The sequence below is a fragment of the Oculina patagonica genome, chromosome 13 (assembly GCF_052425735.1).
Source record: "Oculina patagonica isolate OP01 chromosome 13, crgOcupat, whole genome shotgun sequence".
NCBI lineage: Eukaryota > Metazoa > Cnidaria > Anthozoa > Scleractinia > Oculinidae > Oculina > Oculina patagonica.
Genome location: NC_135770.1, coordinates 24600559 through 24622307, shown reverse-complemented (window position 1 = coordinate 24622307; position 21749 = coordinate 24600559). Strand labels below are relative to the sequence as shown.

General features: G+C 36.7%; 3 protein-coding genes across 3 annotated transcripts in view; 1 reads left to right on the top strand and 2 right to left on the bottom strand.

Annotated features, from left to right (window-relative positions):
• Positions 1-3357, top strand: part of LOC144635505 (neuropilin-1-like) — a 12567-nt gene extending 9210 nt beyond the window's left edge. Inside the window, exon 10 of the mRNA XM_078494605.1 lies at positions 3070-3357. Within this exon, the coding sequence (XP_078350731.1) occupies positions 3070-3357 (288 nt within the window). The remainder of the gene's footprint in view (positions 1-3069) is intronic.
• LOC144635504 (uncharacterized) lies at positions 3057-12380 on the bottom strand. The gene is given in 11 exon segments (XM_078494604.1): positions 3057-3359; positions 3362-3551; positions 4877-4899; positions 6473-6605; positions 7808-7844; positions 8639-8753; positions 8874-9130; positions 9297-9438; positions 10006-10334; positions 11705-11843; positions 12105-12380. Coding segments are annotated over 11 exon segments (1944 nt in total).
• A 3183-nt stretch (positions 12381-15563) lies between these two features.
• Positions 15564-19397, bottom strand: LOC144637052 (EGF-like repeat and discoidin I-like domain-containing protein 3). Its single transcript, XM_078496220.1, has 4 exons — positions 19104-19397; positions 18404-18542; positions 16451-16782; positions 15564-15719 (listed from the first exon to the last, which is right to left on the bottom strand). The coding sequence occupies exons 1-4, from the start codon at positions 19395-19397 to the stop codon at positions 15564-15566; spliced, it is 921 nt and encodes a 306-aa protein (XP_078352346.1).
• Between the last annotated feature and the right edge of the window lie 2352 nt (positions 19398-21749).

Genomic DNA, 21749 nt, shown 5'->3' with positions numbered 1-21749 from the left:
TGGCATAACATATTAGGATAACTTTGTAGAAGTCAAGCAGTCAAGAGGGGGAAACAATCCGCAAACGACAAAATTAACGCTAATTAATGGAAGTGTCTCAATAATGTTTGAAATTGTAGTTTTACCATTGTACCAAACACTCCTTGTACAGTTTGAATTCGCCTTTTAATTACTTTCGTAAACTTTGCGATTCACTTAAAGACATAAATAAAGAAAAACTCAGAATTAATAAACTAAAACTTGAAACTTTACTATTAAAACGGAATAAAACAAATTGAACAAGAATCGAAAAAATACAAGAAAAAACGATTACTTACAAGATCTGTACGGCAACTCTGGATTAACAAGAACTAATTTACAATCAAATCATACGAGACTTTATACGGATTTGAAAACAATCAATAGCGCTAATGATGTTATGAAATTAACAATAAACGATTACATAATATTACGCCGAGAAACTAACTTGCAGAACAAATACATAATAATGAGCTACGCTAACAAAGAAACCAAAAAACCGAACGAAAACCTGACTAGAATTAAAAAACTAATTACAACGCAAAAACGCAAACACGAAAAAAAATGATCGCTCGTGGCTACAACCATTTTTGTGACGCTTTCCTACAAACGCCTGTCGTAACGCTTGGAATTCGTACTGAATTCTGTGTTTCAAATAGCACAGACGACAACGCCCAAGAAAAGATATTGCCGTAATTATGGAAAGAATCCGAAAGAAAAAAAGTATACCATGCAGTAGTTTAATTCGTTAATGTTATTGTTAATGTCAGTCAAGCAAATTTGAACAGAGCATCGCATTGCAACAAAGGAACGTAACTTAAGTTTCAGTTTGTGCAAGTTTGAAATAAAAGTTTTGTTTATAGATTGCCATAGATTTTTTGAATTCTTATAAACGTTAGTTACTTTGTGAGTTAATTTAGAAATTTAAGTGTGTAAAAATCGTTCTGTTTCTTTAACATCAGTGTGCAATTATCATTTTTCAAGTTTCTAATCCTGGGTGTAACATTTAGTGTGGGCGGGTTAAAGCATTTCTACATTTTAAAATTTGTTACTCATAAGATATTGTAATCTAGCTATTTTTAAATTTTTAATTATTTTTATTATTTTTTACTTTTACTAGTTTCTATTGTTTTTATAATGTATTTTAATTATTGTCATGCGCTTTTAACATGAGCCTCTGGCTCGGATATGGAAGGCAACCTCATCCCGCGCATGACATTAATAAATTGTTGATTGATTGATTGATTGATTGATTGATTGATTGAATGTAGCTTCCAATATTATTGTTGGCACCGCTCTGGCTACATTTTGTTACTTACTGTAATAAAGAAGAATACCTTTGCCCTTTTTTGTTTTTTTGTTTTGTTTTCGTCGAGGCGTGCTGTAAGTGTAAGCTAAGCGAATTGCTTCTAAATTCGCTAATTAACATCAACTACCTTTTACCTTACAGCGATATTGGTTCACAAGCGGTGATTATAGGACTCGATAAAACAAATCTACCAGAAATATACCTAACCGAGGATAAATACGATAAATACGATAATAACGATAAAATGGATAAATACAGAAATAAATGCAATAGACTTAAGGTATAAACACAAGTAAGCCCTGAATAAATAGGGATATCCCTGGTTAAATAGGTTTGGATTGTTATCAAAGAACTAATGCATTGCGGTATTTGTTTGTAATATAACATACTTTCCCGTAAAAAGATTTTCTCAAGAGAGAATTTGTGTGGATGGAGTATGAGTTTGTCCATTAGTTCTTTGATAGCTTATTTCGGCTAACAACAAGAATCACTTATTAAAGATTTTTTTAATTTTACAAATGTAATTGCAAAATTATGTTTCATGTTAGACGGCGCCTCTATTCAACTTAAGTAAATAACTTCAAAATACACCAATATTAAAATCCCCCAAAACATGCTCAAAATTTTAAAAGTTTTCGTCCCCGAAATAAGAAAAGAATGTAAAATAGTTAGTGTTAAAATGTTCCCACAAAACCCTCAAAATATCAAAAAATTGGGTCCAGGAATAAGATGAAAAAATTAAATACGTTTTTGACATTTGGAAAAGTGTGATTCACGTGTCCGTCTTTCGAAAAGCTGTATTCTCAGAAATGTATAAAAATTTTAGTTTATAAAAAAGCCGTGCAGAAATAGGGATATTTGTTGTGGTTCAATTTTACCCTTGGTAAAATCTGGTATTTTCCGTTGTTTTATGTTCATTATCAGATATAACCATATACCAGAACAAAAGAGAATATCAAACTGTACCAAGGGCAGAATTGAACCGCGACATATTCACTAAAGATTCATCAAAAACGAATTAAAAACCCGACTAAAATAGCTTTCCAAGGTCATTGTCAAACCGCCTCATTCCATTATTAACATTTGGGTTTATCTAATAATGACGAATGCCCAGTTACACTTTAAGGTCTACCTGCCCCTTACTTTGCGATTATTTATATGGAATTTTGGTATAGAACAACAGAATTTGACGTCAATGGATTCAGCAAAATCTGACTATCTGCCTTGTGTGTTGCAGTAAAGTGCGATTTTAAAGATAGGTGAACTGAAAAGGCTCTAAACTGTGCAAACCTTTGTGAATCCTCATCCTATCTAAAGGGACTCGGTCACGTCATTTTTGGCAATTTCAGCACTAACTTACTGGTTATTGAATTAACTGCAATATCACAATGAAGGCTAAATCTGCAAAAAAAGCTCAAAAAATAACAGAGAAGTGAAGAAGGGCACGGTTGGACAAAATTGAAGAAAAACGGGTGAAGGGTATATTTGAAAAACTTCGGCCTAACTTTTTCAAGTTACTGTCAGTTGGTATAAAAACGTCATATATAATACCCGGAAATCATTCGTGTTTGTTATGTGGCCGTAACTTTGCCAATAAAAGATGGTTGCTCTGTTGCTTCAATTTGAAGTTTGTATCTCATCATTAAGAAAGGTTAACAGAATTACCTAATGACGCCGTGAACAAGCCCCTTTATGAAGAGTATATGAAACAGTGAGGGTTGACGTTTCCTCATTGAACCAAGATGTATCCCATGGCTTTGATATTTTTGCTGCCGTTATCCGATGAGTGTGGCCCCAAGTTTCCACACGTGTTGGTGTCATCGATGAACCCTCCCGAGCCAAATCCGACTCTGGAATCACAAGTGCTGCATGCTGAAACGTCGTTACTAACGATACCAATTCTCGCTTTAGAAGACCCTGTAGAGCAATCGGGGTTAAATCCTTTACGGTTACATCCAGTCTGCAAGGTGCCTTGGGATCCAATCAGTGACTTCCATGTGTCACGACCCAACGAAGTGGCTCGGTATTAATATATTGTCCGTCAGCGATCAGTGAGTACAGAGAGTTGGCCTGCTTATTGATGACAATGAACCTAATCTGTTGGTTGATCTTCATGCCAAGATAAATCTTGGAAAAGGGTGTGTTCCAGTAAGTCGGTAACTTGGTCTCGTTGCCATCAAACCCAGCCTTGCCTCCTAAAAGGTTCGAGACGTTTTTGTTGTAAGTGCCAAGATTCCAAGGTTGCGCATTACTTAGAAAACTTAACAATTACAGGAATAGCGCTGTGCGAGACGATAGACGATTCGAACTCCACTTGATAGCATGATCAAAAAACACATTTAATCACAATTCAAAGTTCAAGAATTACACATGTAGCGACGGTGATGACAGGAGATAGCTTATTGTAAAACAGATCCAAAAATAACGATTTGTAGACTTGTAACTACTAGTAGCGACGAAACAAAGTTCGTAGTAGCGATGGTAGCAATAGACGTAGCAGTAGTAAGTGATAGTAGTAGGTTCGAACTGAAATACGATAGTTAAATAAAGTATTGCTTAGACATAACATTTAGCTACATATGGATTTAAACGAGCGTGATAATTCGATAATAGATACTTAAAAAGTGTCTCCAGAAAAGTTTACAACATAAACTAACAACTATAAAAATAACGCAAAGATTCGATGCAGAGAACATCTTACAAAGTGGTGTAAAACTGAACTGAATTATTAACACTACACATATCTAAATCACGAGCAATAATTTGGTAAAAATCAGACAATTGCAAGCATAGCGTGACGATAAAACCTAGTGTTGAAAAAGCTTATTACTCGGCAATCACGGCTAGAAAATAAGATAAAGAACTACAAACTTACTTTGGTGACGGCTCGCACAAAGATAGCTGAAAACCAAAGTCTTCAAAAAAGGTAGCCTGTAGCTGATCCTCTGATCGTAGCGGTTGCGGAATAACTAGCAACTAAAGCTATTGCGATTCGCTTTTATAAGGTACAGCTACGTGATTATGCCTAGGGCGTTGCACAAAAGAGTATACTAGATAGAGTCATTTCCTAAACAGCGAATTTAGCCGTGAGTAAGCATGAATTCGCAAATTCCTAACTAAAGCGTCATGCAGTTTTGAGCACGTTCTACTTAAACGGAAATTACAGCTATAATTATTATTAGTAAAACTCAGCTGTGTTCTAATGGAAATCCGCGAATCTGATTGGTTCTCCCACTGATTTCTATTCGCCGATAGAAAACAGTCGCGCGCTCGCGTAGCTCTTTAAGCGGTAAATTTTCTTAATTTTTGTCTTCAAAGTGCACAATATTGTAGGTTTTGGACTGCAATCCTTTAGAGTTTCTACTAAAACAATTAGACTACTCGCCCTCGTTTTCTATGAGCGATAGTCAACTCGGCTGCGCCTCGTTGACTATTTGCTCATAGAAAACTTGGGCTCGTAGTCTAATTGTTAACTAGAAAATACCTTTAAAAATAATAAGAAAGAACTGGGGGCGTTTTAAAACTAACATTTGTCACTCCAGTACGAATTAAGAGTTATAATGAAAAGTGTTCTGGGGGAGAATATATAAGAAAAAATAATCGCTGATAAATCATTACACCATTACATTACATTACATTACATTCTTGTTAATGAGGTTAATTTTTACTTCCATGCAAAGATTATGTTGTTTCTTTAGAACTATATAACTTGAATGGTACCTTACTTGTCCTTTAACTATAACTGCGCGGTAGTGATCAAGGTGGCAGCTTAGTTCATGTTAGAATCTGTTCTTTGATAGAAAGGAAGTCAGTTATGTTTTTACATGGATTAATTGATAAAAAGATTTATATATAAAAAGATTAGGATGTCTTTTTATATGTCTTTTTAAATTTTTTAATTTGTACACGGCCCCACAAGCTTTTAGCTTTAAACTTTTTACCGTAGTTAAATAAAGTTGTTATTATTATTATTATTATTATTATTATTATTTTAAATTTTTCATTTATGGATTTTTTTCTTACTAATGGCGTAACTCCCTGCTCCACCCGTATGCATTAGATCCCACTTGATTTGCAATAACCTGATAAGTTCCGCAGATGTATATGGCAAGTTATTAAAATGCACTGCGGTTCATTTTTTGAAGTATGAATACGATTTTGTCTGAAAAAGCTTTTTGTTGCTCACGAACTTCGAGTAGTTTGCAAATGCGACGAATCGCTCTCTCGGGTGCTTGACATATCTTTCTTTTTTTAGAGAGTATTAATCTCTTCTTGTAGCCACACGCCCCTTGTGGAAATCAGCTTTTATCTACCACCTACCTACCTACCTACCTACCTACCTACCTACCTACCTACCTACCTACCTACCTACCTACCTACCTACCTACCTACCTACCTACCTACCTCCTCTCTCCTACCTCCTATCAAAACAAAGGTCTCTTCAACACTTATGGGTTTTCGTCGATATGTTTGCACCTACAACGATCAAAAACGGTCCACCGCGTTTTCCCCGTCCACACAAAAACGCCTTGAAAACGCTGACGCCATAAAACACGACAGTTGTGTGGACATTCGAAAAATAGACGCGCCCACGATGTGTTTAATAAGATTCAGAACAGAGTATTTCAGTTGCACTAGAAAGCTTGGATGTAATCCTCATGTAGGAATTCTCCTATAAAATACTGAATAGAGCGACGTTCAATTGTAGGAGAGCGATTAAGTTAAAAAGCAAAGAAAGCAACATGAAATGACGTTATTGTCCGCCATATTTTCTCTCTCTTCTAACAGAACGAATTGTTGGTATGTCGTGAGAAAAACGTCGACCTTCGTTTACTCTGTCCGCACTGATGCAATGTGGTTCCGTTTTCAAACGATTTCACTTTGAACAGCCTTTTTAAATGTATTCGTTTTCGATGAAAGCAATGACCGTTTTCGATCGTTGTAGTGTGGACGATAGGTGAAAACGCATCAACGAAACACATGTGCATTAGAGTAAAGTATTAATAGAGCAATAAAATCGTAAAAAATGATTCTAATTGAGATCATATATCCATGCGATTTTTTTTGTTTTTCATTGATGAATTGTTAATGAGTTTGAGAAGATCTAATATAAAACCAGTTACCATTGACATGATTGCTGAATACCTTTTGACAGTCTATTTTTATGACAGGCGTCCATCCACCACTTCCACAGTCTCCGAGGTTATCAGTCATGTGACAAAAGACCCGAAGTACAACCGGACCCATTTTCAGCGGGTAGGCTTTGTTCCCTTCAGCCCTGAATTACAAGGATAGATTAAAAAAAAGGTAATCACGGCACAAGGTCGAATAAGAAAGTTCTAATTAATAAAATGGTCAGCAAGATTGCCACAGTACCACTTGTTATTTCCGGGATACGTTCACAAGGCAAACCTGTCCCTGTAATAGTACTAAATATCTGATTTATTGTATGCTATGGCTAGCTCCGTGAGTGGGCAAGAAGAAGGAAATGCAATGTTGTCATTAGCTAGCTAAACGAGTGTACGTTCAAAATGATTCTTTCTTGCACGCTTGGGATTACCCATTGCACGTATTAATGAGAGATCTTGTCTTTTCAGAACGTTTCAACTTATATAAACGCCATTTGAATGGTAATGAAATACCGATGATCAATCACGTATCTGAACGGCAAAACTGTAGTTTTCACGTGGACGCAGTCACGTTTTCCACTTGTGACGTTCTTATTTTACCCACGCTAAGCCTTATAGGTGGTTTTCACTGTCACGCAGCGAAAAAATAATTCAAACTATTGAATAAAAAAACACGAATACAACAGGTTGTAGAAAATTGCTAGATAATCTACCTCTCCAAGCCTCAACTCTGAACGGTATTCCGTACTCGAGTTATCCGTCAAAATGTTCCACACAAATTTAGAGAGCACAGTATGCCATGTTGGTGCCGACGCCGATGTGCACCGACATGGCGGCCGGAAATCAATGAAAATATCTGGAATTTACTTCTGCTTTAAAAAGAGTCAGTTCATTAACCAGAAAACATTCACATAAACACTTCTCACAAACCTCGACTGTTCAGATTGTTAAAAATTACAGGATGAGAATGGTTTTTTGAAGCATACGTGACAGCCTTCTGGCGGCAATCTTGATGCCGTGTGGCGTGAAACTCCAAAATTCAAAATGCTTTATCGGGAAGACGGTGGGTGCTATCGAGCTAATAACCTCCCTTAATATATTTATAAGATAAGATAAGAACCTTATTTAACGTGGCACTCCACTTAGCTCAAAGCTACTTTACAGGAAAAAACTAACAACCTAAAAAGTTAAAAGTCTAAAAAATGTAAGAATCTATCTATTTGTGCATGACTGACAGCCATCGGGGTCTTGCGATTCTTGATTTTAGAATTTTCATGCCGTCACGTGAAAAACACAAAAATCACCCGCAAATTTACACATATGGCTAAATTCACGTATAATTGCTACTTACAAGTTGTTGTCATACAATTCTTTGCAGGTCCGAGCCACTAATTGTAAAAGGGAAAAGAGGTAGCATGTTACTAATTGATTAATTGATTAATTGATTGCTTGATTGATTGATTTTTGCACGGAAACAAACAAGAACACAAATAACGGCAAACAACATAGTTTGTGCGCAGGGAAGGATTGTGACTGCTATTTTAAACAGTCAAGTAAAAAATAATCTGATTGATCAAGCGAATGAACTCTTCTCCTTCGGATAAAAGCGGTGTAATTAATATTTTGGTAGATTCCATTTTGGTAAACTAACAAAAAAGGATATGGAAACGTTACAGATGTGAAGGTATCTAAACTAATGCAAATGACAGACATAGCCCTTTTTCTTTTTCTTTTTAAATTGATTATGCCAATTACATCAGTCCCCGGTAAATCGGTTTGTTTATTTAAAAAAAAAAAGATAATAACAATAACTTTTAGCTTTAAGATTAAAGATTAAAAAAAGCCTTCAAAATCCGCCATTTTGAGAACATCACCATTTATTAAAAAAAAACGAAAACCAAACGACGTCCCAGTGGTGAAACTAGGTCTTGAACTAAGGAGACGGGACTTTTAAGACTTTTAGAGTCTATAAAAAAACTCGTTTACCAAAAATTCGGAGAGGGCCGAACCCCCCCCCCCCCCCCGCCCCCTCCCCTAGATCTGCAACCGGTTCTAGCCCCCCTTTTCACTCCTCTTCTGATGGGGTGATGGATTTGCATTTTGCTTGAAAATGTGTCTAAAAATGCTGTTATTTTGAAATGCACATTAAAATAAAAATTGTTCCTGTTATTGTTTGTTTTACCTATTTCGCAGTTTTCTCCCCTATAACCGGTCTGGCACACACAACGGTATTTGCTGTAGGTAAATCCATTCAGGCATGACGCATTATGAGAGCATGGGTTACTGGAGCATGGATTCTGATAAGAACAAAAGCAAGTTGTACTAACGTTGCAGTAGTTTCACTGAAAACAGACCGTCTCAACAACCTTTAAACAAAAAAATCAAACCAGCGTCGCCATTGAGTTACAATTTCTCACCTCAGTACCCCTGTAGGTAAAACCTTCTCGAGGTTTAAGATCTTCAGGGTGTCGCGTGTGATCGGAATCGCTCAGCTGACACATGACTTGGTCGTTTATTGGTGGACCGATGTTGAATGACACACAGTTACTTTCCATGGTACATCTCCCTCGGCATGAACTACGCATTCCAACACTTAAAGAAATATTTTTAATCACGTGACCCTGAAGAGCGTGTCCATCTACTGGCGAGCTAAATTGAAGAGATCGGCAGGAATCTGGAAAAATATAACAATAACAATCATTGTCATTGTCACCGTCATAATCGACATTTTTTCATCATCATCCCCGTCATCATTTTCATTTTTAAGTGCTAATGCTTATGAAGCAAATATTGTAAACAAAGATTCCCCTATACAATTTGGATGCAAAACTATTATGTACCTTCTAGACTGCCATAGAGCTCCACCCTCATTGATATGTGGTCATCCCAAGCCAATGGCTCAAAACGAATGTAACGTTCTGTGATTGGTGGGTTTAGAACATGGTAAACAACAGTGTCCTGGTCTTTGTTTCCATCAAATTCCTGAATAATTGAAACGGAAAATTTGTCAGAGGCATATTATCTTAAGCACAATTTCTTAAACTAACCAACAGCTAGATCATTAATTGAAGAAATATTTATAAATTAACTGAGTACAGTAAATGGAATAGCTAGAAATGCAGACTACCTGAATAGATCCTCATAGAGCTCCGTCACGTGAAATTGTTAATCATAAAAAATAGTTGCGGCACATAATGGATGTCACAAATGGAAAGCGCGTCAAATTAGAAAGGATGTTAATTTTGTGATCTGTTATGTCTCCGTCTTATGGCATTTAGAAAGTTTAAAACCTAATTTGTATGGTAACATTAACAGATGGCAAGCTTTAAATTGCCATCCAGTATACAAATACTTATTTTTTTTTTCCAAAGTCAAATTGCCATAAAATCTCTCTCATTAGTTGTCTTATTTGGAAGTCTTTCTAAGACCATCGCGTTTTTTTTTTTCTATTTTTTACTATCCATTTTGTTCCAAGACCATTCTTTCTGATTGACAATTAAGGTAACGTGGAAACTGACTAACAAACGGACAAGCATACAAAGTCAATACCTTGTCTACGTTTTGTCCTTGTTCCCTGTAGTTCTGGAAGTCCATTCCATTGCTACTGTACTGCAGCTTGTGCTTGATGACCCAGTGAGGGTAATCACTTCTTCCTTGTGTTGCTACGCGTGTTACTTTAGTGTACTGACTTCCCAGGTCCACCTGTAGCCATTGGTTCACATCATTTGTGACAGCCACCCAACCTCCTGTTTTGCCTCCACTGTATTGAATGTGCAACCTTCCTCGGTTAGCGGCCTGATCGGCATTATATTCCGAAGAGGCGCTAAGTTTGTCGTCAGATATTAGCCCGCTTTCCATTCCGAGTGCATCTTGACATTCTAAAGGTCGCATTGGAAGCGATACAGGCAAAAAAATAGCGTTTACACTATTAAAAGAAAATTACTGACGCAGTACAACCCCAGCATGATATATTAATTATTCTTATATGCATTTAGTTTTCCTTACGCTTAGTTCTGAGTATTTCAAGTTTAATAAAGTTACCAAGCCGTCGCTCATAATTTCTTCATTTTCATCACCTGTTGCTTTAAAGTGCATTGTTATGGTGAGAAATGTCTGAAATCAGCTGAAATTCCCATGACCACGGATTTAACAAATGAAAACTTAAAAAGTTGCTACCATTTCTCTTGTTCAGTTTTAAACACAAAAAGATGTCTATTGACTTGCGAGACAAAACAAAATGGATGCAATTTTTTTTAGCCGAGTCATGTGCCTGTGTGCAACAAATATAGATCTACTTTGGGAAGTTTTTTACGTTTTAAATTATTGCGAGAGGTACCGCTTTCGCCGTAACATCCGCGCTCCCTGTTTCCGCATTTCCTGATGATTCGCTCTGGGAGAAATACTTTCCATTATAAAGCTAGTGTTCGATCGACAGGTAACAAAATGGCGGCCAATCCATATAAAGTTATGTTTTACGAACGTAAGGCCGAGTTTTAATGTGCAGGGTAAAAGAGAAATGGCCGATTCAATAGCTTGTCAAGCGTCGCAAGCACGTCGCTTTGAAAATTGAGCTTAGGCCCGGTTTAACCGTCGCATTTCACATGCGCCGAATCAAATTCAGGTTTTGAAGGGACACTGTCACGGGGATTTATCTGCTTTACAGTAAAAAAGTGCTAAAATTGGCAAAGTTTAATTTGCTTGCTCGTACACGAAATGCATCTAGAACTTCAAGGTGAAGATATAAAGCACATTGTGCTGAAGGAAGATGGGAGTCGTTGAATAAATCAGCCTGACGTTTTCAAGTTGAGATAAAAAAAAATCCGGATGGCATCACATAAATGTCACTAGTTTATAGCTTCAGTACACTGGCATAGTAACTTTGATCAAACTAGACCATCATTTGTAGATTTTTATACGTCTTTAGGCTTCAAAATTTTTGAAGTGACGCACGTGACAGTGTCCCTTTAAATGCATATGAAGTTCGACTTTTAAATCAGATAAATTCGCCAGATTTGAATTGAATGCGACTTCTGACGCATCTTCGACTAGGCCAGTCGAACATTCGACAGAAGTTCAACAGTTGCTTTATACATCTGCCAGATTGAATGTATAAGTTCAAGTATTTGTAAATAGAAGAGGTTTTGTGATTGTTATAAAACAAAGCTGCTGTTTGACTAAAAACAGTTCAAGTTCTACTTCGCACGGGACTTAGGTACTTGAAGAAGATAAAATAAAGATGACCACTTACTCTCGATGCTATACACCTCGACTCTGAGACAGTTCCAATCTTTTTGCTGAGTTGGATTAAAGCGAATGTATCTTGCAGACACTGGTACTGATAACTTATGTAGGTCAACTGTGGTACTGTCACCTTGCCTATGAAATTCCTTTAAAACGATAACACACATTGATTTATGTATGAGGTACATTTTCACACATAAATACAACAAACATACAGAAACACACACACACACACGTGCAGACACACCTGGAATGCTAATTATTGCAAAGCATTTCATAAAAAAAAAATTTTAAAATTGAATAACCTGGCTGAAACCTACAGAAGGAAGAAAAGAAGAAAAGGCTTATTTTTAACTTCTTCCTCTCATTTTTCTAACATATATAATTTGAAGAAAATGAGGTCTCACCAGTTCGTTGCCATTTCCATCTTTATAAGTTGTCCACGTGTTTCCATCAGGCGAATACGACAGCTTGAAGTCTGTAACCCATGAATATCCGAAATATCCGGAATATCCATCTCCCTGACTAGCAATACCACACACTTGAAATGTTTTTCCAAGATCAACTTGTAGCCATTCTTCATCACTACTAGCTGTACTCGCACACCACCCATCACCTCTGCTATCATGCAGTCGACCGTAGGCAGGCTGGAAAGGATTGCTATGATAAGAAAAAGCTGTCATCTGTGCATCAGGGATGACGTCAGGACTGGTAATGCCAACAGCATTGCTGAAGCAAAAGTCGAGGATTTCTATGTGGAAGTGATTTACACGCAGTGGGTTAAGTTATGTTTAATCCTATTTAGGGATCATTCATTATTTATGGGTGGGATGGCAAGATACATTATAGACAAAACCAAAACATGTTGACCACCCCAAAAGAAAAAACATAACCCCCCCCCCCCCCAAAAAAAAAAAAAAAAAAAAACAGGAACTAGCCTACTAACAACGAGTGTCCTCGGAGAGTGAGAACAATACGAAGGAAACTCCCCTGGTGCCAGTTATATTCCGCCAAACCTGATCTGGACACAACATTGCAACATCATTTTACGAAATCAAGACTGTTTTTTGTCTTGTCATTAATGAGGTAATACACACGATCATAATTGAACAGATAGCCCACCTCTTTGTCTGCAAAATTTGAAGGTGACTCCCCCCTCAGAACATCCTGGATTCTTCATAACCCCCCCCCCCCCCCCCCCTGGCATAAATAATGAATGTTCCCTTATTTGTGTGTTTGAAGTTACTAATGTACTTACTTTGTACAGCCGTACCACTATGCGTTCAAGCATTCCGAACGGTAACTCTACTTTCGTACCTATGTAAATGAAAATCTCATAATGGGAGGCGACCTTAATTGCCCTCTTGAAAATGTTGACAAAATAGGTGGAAAAGATATCAGCAACAAGAAAAATGTCATCCGCAGTGTAAAGGAAATGAGTGAACATTTAAGTCTCGACGATATATGGAGACTTTATCATCCGAGTGATAAGCGCTTTACCTGGCAGAACAGCTCAGGAAAAATAAGATGTCGATTAGATTATTGGCTTATTTCAAAACATTTAGTTCCTCGCGCTAGTAAAATGAATGTGTTATCATATTAAGATTCAGGCCATTCCCCCAATTTACGCCGGAATCTCATATATTCAAAATAACCAACAAATCAGCCGGTCCAGGGTTTTGGAAATTTAACAACTGCTTATTGCAGTGGTGAAATGTCGATCTAGCAAAGGAGAGGTGTGAGCGTGATTTCGCTGTCGCTTAAAATAATAAAACACCCTCTTCCTCAAAAATTGGCGGCCAATTACTTTGTTGAACATTGACTACAAAATGGCTACGAAATGTATAGCAAAACGATTAGAGAAAGTCTTACCTACGAGTGTTAGATAGTGATCAAACAGGGTACGTTAAAAACCGCTTTATAGGAGAAAATACTCGGTCAATATGTGATGTAATTGAATGGTATGAGAAAAAACAACTACCTGGCATGTTACTCTTTATGTTTTGAAAAAAGCATTTGATTCCCTAGAGTGGAAGTATCTGTTCAAAGTTCTTGAATTAATGAACTTTGGGCCAATGTTCCAAAAATGGATCCACACCTTCCATACCAATATCACCAGCTGTGTGATAAATAACGGGTTTGCGTCCGATTTCTTTCCACTTCAAAGAGGAGTCCGACACAGGTGCCCCTTATCGGTGCTCCTATTTGTCCTGGCAATTGAGGTACTATGCAATGGGATTAGGAATAATGAAAATATCCGTGGTTTGAAAATTAACGACACCGAATTAAAATTAAGTTTGTACGCGAATGGTATCACAGCCTTTATAAAAGATGATCGCTCTGCTAATCACTTGTTTAATCTTTTAAATGGAGTCTGTTCACGTTTAAAAATAAATATTTCTAAAACAGAGGGAATGTGGCTTGTTAGTCTTAAGTGCAATTAAGGTAAACGTTTTCCATTCAATATTTCGCGGCCTGAACATATGTAATCACGCTAGGTGTGGCCTTCGCATATGATCCCTCTGTTAACTACAAAATAAATTTCGAGGAAAAACAAGTTGTAGTAAAGAAAATTTTAAACCAATGGACGACCAGAGGCTTAACTCTAATGGGAAGAATTTGTATTATCAAAACCCTCGCCATGTCCAAGCTTGTTAATAATACTTCTGTTCTTACAACACCACCAAATTTGACTAGTGAAGTTAATGATATTTACTCCCTGGTAAGGTCAAACGCAACACGCTTATAGGTCCTATAGAGAAAGTTGGCCTAAACATGGTAGATTTCACCATGATGGACAAGTCTTTAAAAGCAGCATGGGCTAAAAGTTTATATGGAGCTGGTGATAACAAATGGTGGTCTCTCTTCTCATTGGCTACATCCCAATATAATGGTTTGTTTCTTTAAGAATCCAACTTTAATGCATCTGATCATAGTTAGTATGATCTGATCTAATTTTCTAAATTTCGTCTCGTATGTGCCGTCCTTTTACAAAGAAATATTGACTGTCTGGCAGGAGCTACACTCCAAAGATCCTTCTTCTGCTAAGGAATATGAAAATGAAATTATTTGGAACAGCCGCTTTATTAAAATAGATTGGAAATCAGTCTTTTACCCATCCTTGCATAGAAAAGGAATAATCAAAATCAGTCATCTGCTAAATGAGAATAGAAATTAAGTTTTTATCGAGATCTGACAGTTAATTTCCTAACATATTATGGCTTTCTTGCCGCGATCCCTGAGGTATTGAAAAGATTAATTTTAAAACTAAAGTGAACGAACGTTTACTGACGTTGACAGCAATGAACTTCCTCTTGCGAATGTCACTGCCAAATCTACATGTAAATCTGCTCGCGAACTGTTTGTTTTTAAAGTGTTCAAAGCTCCAAACGTAGAAACTAAGCTAATTGAAAAACGTCTTCCTAACAAAGCCATTTAAGAATTGCCGTTCAAGGTTACGATAGAAAATAAACTCAAATGTTTTCAATATAAGATCATACATAACATTTCACCCACCAACAGCAGACTTCACAAAATGAAATTGAAAGTTTGCATAATTACAAACTGAATGGTTCAGTGATTTCGAACAAAATGAAAAAGATTGCGCAATACCTAAAACCACTACTGTGATCTAAAAATAAAATAAGGCTTGTTAAACCAGTTATACCAGCCACGATAAAAATAGAACATAAAAAACCTGTCCCTACCATGAAATGTACAAATAGAACATGACATCACCCACAGTTTAATTAAATTCACAGTTTTTTATTCATGAGTTTATGATGTCACGATCGTTAATGTTTTTCGCCCCTTAATAATGAGATTCCGCCCTAAAAATGTTTTCTAGCCAGTCCCTACTGTACTATTTAAAACTCCTTTGTACCTTTACAGCCATACAGCTCCACCCTCATCGATATGTGCCCATGCCAAGTTACTGGTCGAAAAATTATATAACGTGCTGTGATTGGTGGAATTAGCTCATGATAAACAACACTGTCCTGGTCTGAGTTTCCAGCAAAAACCTAAATCAATGAGATGAAAAAAAAAAAAAAAAGACAGATGTATAATCAAATAATTACTGCTTAAACCTTCGATCATTATCTCCCCCAAACCAGCTCCACGCTTTGTTGACTTCATTTTCTGGAAAAAAGTAGATATTCTTGCTGGTGACAAAGCTATTCATTTGAACACCCGCGAATAAAAATGTTGTCGCTACCTCGCCCCTTTGCATTTGTATCCAGTGGCAACTTCACAAAAGGAACGAAACCTCCGTTTCTTTGCCCTTATAATCTGATAAGGATTATAGCATGTCATGTCGCATCCTCTCTGTCAATCTCGGCAGCGAAATGACGTGGCTATATCTCTCTCTATATATGTAACTTTATCACAAATGAAGACACTTGTTTTCATTTTTTAACCTATCTCTCGACGCCTTATAGGCGTCTTCTTCAGGGTAAATTACCGTAATTTACCCTGAAGAAGACGACTATAAGGCGTCGAAATATAGGTAAAAAAATGAAAAAAAGTGTCTTCATTTGTGATAAAGTTATAATGTTCTATGAAGATGGAGAGCGTTGGATGATTCTGATGATATATCTATATATATATAGCATATAAAGACGTAGCTACGGGGGTCTTATTCCTTCAACATGTACACGAACCCGCGGTTGGTATATCAAAGGGGCTTTAAAGTCTAACTATTTCAGCATGCAACTTCTCCTACGGCCCGTTTCACACATTTTGTATATTTCACCTTATCTGCATTTTGTCCGCGCTCCCTGTAGTATTGTACGTTCAGTCCATCGTTACCGTACTGCAGCTTGTACGTTTTAACCCACTGTATATGGACACCATTTTTTCCTTGCGTTGCTACAGCTGCGATTTTAGTGCTCTGACTGCCAAGATAAATTTGGAGCCATTGATTGCCATCATTTGTGCCAACTGACCAACCTCCTCCGTTATATACAGTCTCTTTAATATGTAGTCTGGCATACATGGCGCCATTATTAGCATTCCACTGCGAAGAGGCACTAGTTTGTCCATTAGAGATGTCACCGGTTTCCATCCCCAAAGCGTCCCTACATTCTAAACGTTTTAGAGAATCGATACAAATGCAGCGTTACTCTAATCCCTTTATAACTATCTGTTGCACATTGTCATGTTATAATTTGCTACATTATATTTGCTCTAGTTCGACGACTGAAAACTTTATGTGGGAAAACGAATGCTTTTGTGTGGCTAATTATTCTCTCAAGGCCCCACGGAGTTTCGTTAAATTAAGCTACATGGTAATTGGTCAGCTAAAAAAAGCAAGAAAAGGGTCAATATGTCGTTCACTTTTTATTATAATTATAATTATTCCAATCAGTTTTAAAAGCACAGTATGATTAGAATGCCAAAAAAGGTCTAGATTATTTGTCGAAAACGAAAACTTTTTTAGTACCTTGAAGACAGCAACAGAGCTGCAGTCTTGATTACATGAGTTGGGCTGGTACGGTTAGCCGGGCTGGATCGGTTTCCAATAATGTTAAACGCAAAAAAAATGACCAACCGGGCCAGCCCGGTTAGCTAGTCGCGATCACGGGATAGCAAGGCAGGGATCCTGGCTAGCCGGGCTTCTTCCGAGCGCACTGCCGATCACAAAAATCAGTATTCTTATTTCTAAATAGGATGTAGAGGCAAAGCAGCTCATATAGCTGCAGAAGTGTAGAAAATAAAACACCAAATTGCTGGAAGAAAGTCATCAACATCATCCGACTCATTCTTCGCGCCAAACTCACTCGTGCTAAATTTAACCCGTCGTAAGTGCCAAATCTAGTCTATCCCGGGCTGGCTCTGCTCATATAATACCGGGCTAGGAGTCATCTTCTTAATTACAAGCTTCGTCTTATATATATAAAAAGAATAATCACAAACAAAGAATAAAATTACAAACAATGAAAAATTAAAAGTCTAACAAGTATTAAAAAAAAAATATGAAAAATAACTTATTAACATCATTTGGCTCTAGAGTATTACGTAAGATGTTACAATTAAAAAAAAAAAACATAACACAACAATATCCCAAGTTAGGGCCCTTGAACAAAGCGATTTCTAGCGCAACAATAACTAGGTAGCAGGATCCAGAAAGAGGGCCTGTGAATAAATTGTGAATTATAGCAAAATTTCCAAATGAGGCCCCTGAACGAAAGAAATTGTATTGAGCGCTATACTCTCAGCCAATAAGGCATGTTACAAGATGATCCCTGATTGGGCCCTTGAGTAATATGTATGGACTGAAAACAAAAATATTAAGTAATAAGAACACTTGTGAAAGTAAAACAAAAAACAAAAAAGTCAATCAAATCAAATAAAAGCGTTGTCAACGGATTTTAATTATATCTTATTCTATTCCATGATTTGATTTCAGGCTTTTGTTCAATCTACAAGGCTGAAGGATGCAACTTTGTTAGAAAGTGTACGAAATGTGCTGTGATTTTTTGATTTAGGTTATGATAAAAAAGTGAGACAACAACAACAATAATAAAGCCTGTATTTAAGTTTCGGGGTGGGGGGGGGGGGGGGGAGGTATTAAACATTGCTACACAACATCAAGGAAATATAAACGTGAAAATAAAAAGTAAATATGTAGAAATTGTACACATATTTAAAAAATGTATCCTACAGAGAGAATAATACTGTGAAAATTAAAAGCCTCTATCAGTACCTTGACAGCCGAAGAGCTCCGCCCTCATTGATATCCAATGATGCCAAGCCTGTGGCCGAAAACGGATGTAGCGTGCCATGATTGGCGGGTTTAGTCCATGATAAACAACACCATCATTGTCTGCGTTTCCCGCAAACTCCTGCATTAGTATAAGATCGCAAATTGTCAATTTCCGTGTCAATGTATTTAGCTATACAGTAAGCTAATTGAGGACACCTATATATCGACTTCAAACTAATCTCGAGTAATAAACAACTATTTATATATTTTTACAATGTGTTACATCTACATTTAATTAAGCTGGTAAAATCCAAACGGTCATCGCACCAGCAATTGTATCAACAGGTAGTGGTTTCGTTGAATTGTTTATTTAAAAAACGTTATCAACAGTTTCCAAATTTTTAAAGTTTAACCCCTTTACTACTGAGTTCTTGCAAAAACAAGCCGGCAATTAACCGCTACAGATGAATATTTCTGGTCGTTATTATCTCAAGAGACTATAGCCAAACTCTAAAACGTCTCGTTTGAACATGAACAAATTTTTAACGAAAAATTACAATGGTAGGTAAGGACAGGTTTTTCCATTTCACAGGAAGATTTCGTTGGTTTAATACCTGTATCACTGGTCCAATTCGTCTTATTATATATAATGGCGCTTGTTTACGTACCTTTATCAGTGACATGAATACAAAGAACATACCTTGTCTTCGTTTTGTCCTTGTTCCCTGTAGTACTGGAAGTTTACTCCATTGTTGCTGTACTGCAGTTTGTACTTTGTTACCCATTGGGTAAGACCATGATTACTTCCTTGGGTTGCCACACCTTTCACTTTAGTGTGCTGTCTACCAAGATCAACCTGCAGCCATTGGTCCGCATTTTTTTCTTTACTAACCCATGTTTCTGCGCGTAGTCTGCCTTTCGTGGTGGCTGGATTGGAATCATCATAATGCGAAGATGCGGTAATTTGTAAGTCCAAGATTTCACCGCTTTCCATTCCGAGAGCTGAGAGACATTCTAAAGATTTTAAGGAATTTAATATAATTTCAAGTAAATGCTCCTGTGTTATTTATCTCTGGCACGCCACAGCAATCATCAATCACTGCAATATATTTTGAAGAAACGTGTTTGCGTATTGCCAGCCCGATGAATATTTCAAATACTGTTTCTTTCCAAATTGCAATAACTTCAAGTTTTGTTGTTTTGACATCAATGTGCTCTAAAGAAACCAGTGTACTCTCAATGTTATCTTTCTATGATGGCTTTTCTGAGAATCAGAAACTACGCATACGCATTTGTTTTTATGTATTAAATGATCAACTTGTTTTATGTAAACATAATATTAACATAAGTCAAAACACTGGGGCTATAAAATATACGAAGTCAGCAACAATTTTTGGGCTATAGACTAAAGAGAAATTATCCCGCCACTTGAAAATCTAGAAAATGATAATTTGTATGAAGAAAGGAGCTGGAGTGAGCGATCCCTTTTCAGACAATTCTAGTAAAAAATGTAAATGGGATCAAATTGGCGTTGTTGCTAATTTTAATTATCGTTTCTGGTATCCTTGTAGTTATGGCTATACCCATTACATATTGTTAAAGGGAATGTTTGTTATATCACCAAGTTGGGTCTACAAACTATCGAAATAATTTAAGAGAAAAACTGCCATGTCGTTATACACTCTATTAGAAGCGGCTCCAAATAGAATGTTGATTTTGCTAATCCAAACTGTAAATGTATAAAGGGTCAGAACTCGAAATATAAGGTAATTCACCTTTGTCTGCATCGGCCACAGAGTGGAGCCAGCCTCCATATATAAGAAACAGTGAGAACAACGGTAGCCCTGATGAAGGACAGTGTCTCATTCTCAAAACTCGTCAGGATGGGGGTAGAATCACTTATTCGCAATGGTTGCTTTCAAACGATGCTCAGTTTCTTGCAAAGTTCGAAGACTTCTACTGATGATGTGTAAGTTTTATTCGCCTGTAAGTTTTAAACAAAACAGTGCTGTTGTTAAAATTAGTGACAGGTTCTTCATTACATGAATCAGATTGCTTAGTGAAATTGTAAAAAAGAAACCTTCAATAGTGAACATAAACACGCTAGTGAAACAAACATAAATAAAAATGTTTCACTTGCATTATTCAATTTTTCTGTTCGCAAAGGATGTGTATTGCTTCCTTGGCCTTAAATTGATACCGTATGGTAGCCGAGTCAATAATTAATCTTGAAACAATCCTCGGACGAAAGAGGGAAACAATTTTCAGAAGCCTCTCAGGTGTTAAAGATTCGAGAGTGTTTGTCTGAGGACAAATGCTGATTACAAAGCTCAGCCAAAGGAACAAACACTGGTACTTTGAATTAGTAGTGATTAATTTAGAAGGAGCAAGATACATAAATGCTGATTTTTGCGAGTATTAGCTATCTCTTCTTGCCGTATGAAACGAAATCCTCTTCAACAAAAATGTGCATGTTGTCAACAAAGAGGTAGAAACAAACATGTTCGCATGGGTTTCTATCTACATTATTTGGTATCTAATTTTTCTTTTCACGTTTCCTTTCTTTTTCGCGCTTTTATCATTAATTATTATTGTTTTCATCACACTTTGTTATCCTGTTTATTGCACATTCATACTCACTTATGTTGCAACTGTCTATGGATGATGTTTTATCCGAAACATGTCTTGTAGTGTAAAATACATTTTATAAAAGCATTTTGTGGTTTGTCAAAACCTCATTTCGTAATTCAAAAAGAGAATTGAAGCAGTCATTTTATAACCATACCGGCTGTATAACACCGATAAACTTTGTTAAATTATAATCTGAGGAATTTACCATGGGATCAAGCTCGTTATTAAGATACTCTGTTTTTAAATGACCGCATTAAAACGATCGCTATAGGAAACCTTTTTGTTAACCTTTGCTTTGACTTTCATAAACTCGCCATGGCAACATACCACCTGAGTGGCATGACGCCACAGAGTACAGTAGTGTTACAACTTTTGTAATATAAATATTTAATACCACATTAAAATTGCAAAACTGAATGAGAATTGTGTTTATTTACCAATTTTTTTTAGTTCTAGCAGTTTTACAGAGGTCCATGATAAAATTGTTTCCATTTATTTCATTACAGGAAAAATTGTCATTTTAAATTCATGAGTGCCGAAAATCTGTCACTCTATAAAAGCTGCCATTTAATATTGTTTTGTTTACCAAGAAATGACATTTTTTCTTCTTTATTCATTATGTTCTCAAATTGAGATACCTTCAATTTGGCCTAGAGCAAATCTGCACGCTAGTCGACAGAAGATATTTGGACTTTGGCCACCCAACGCAAAACAT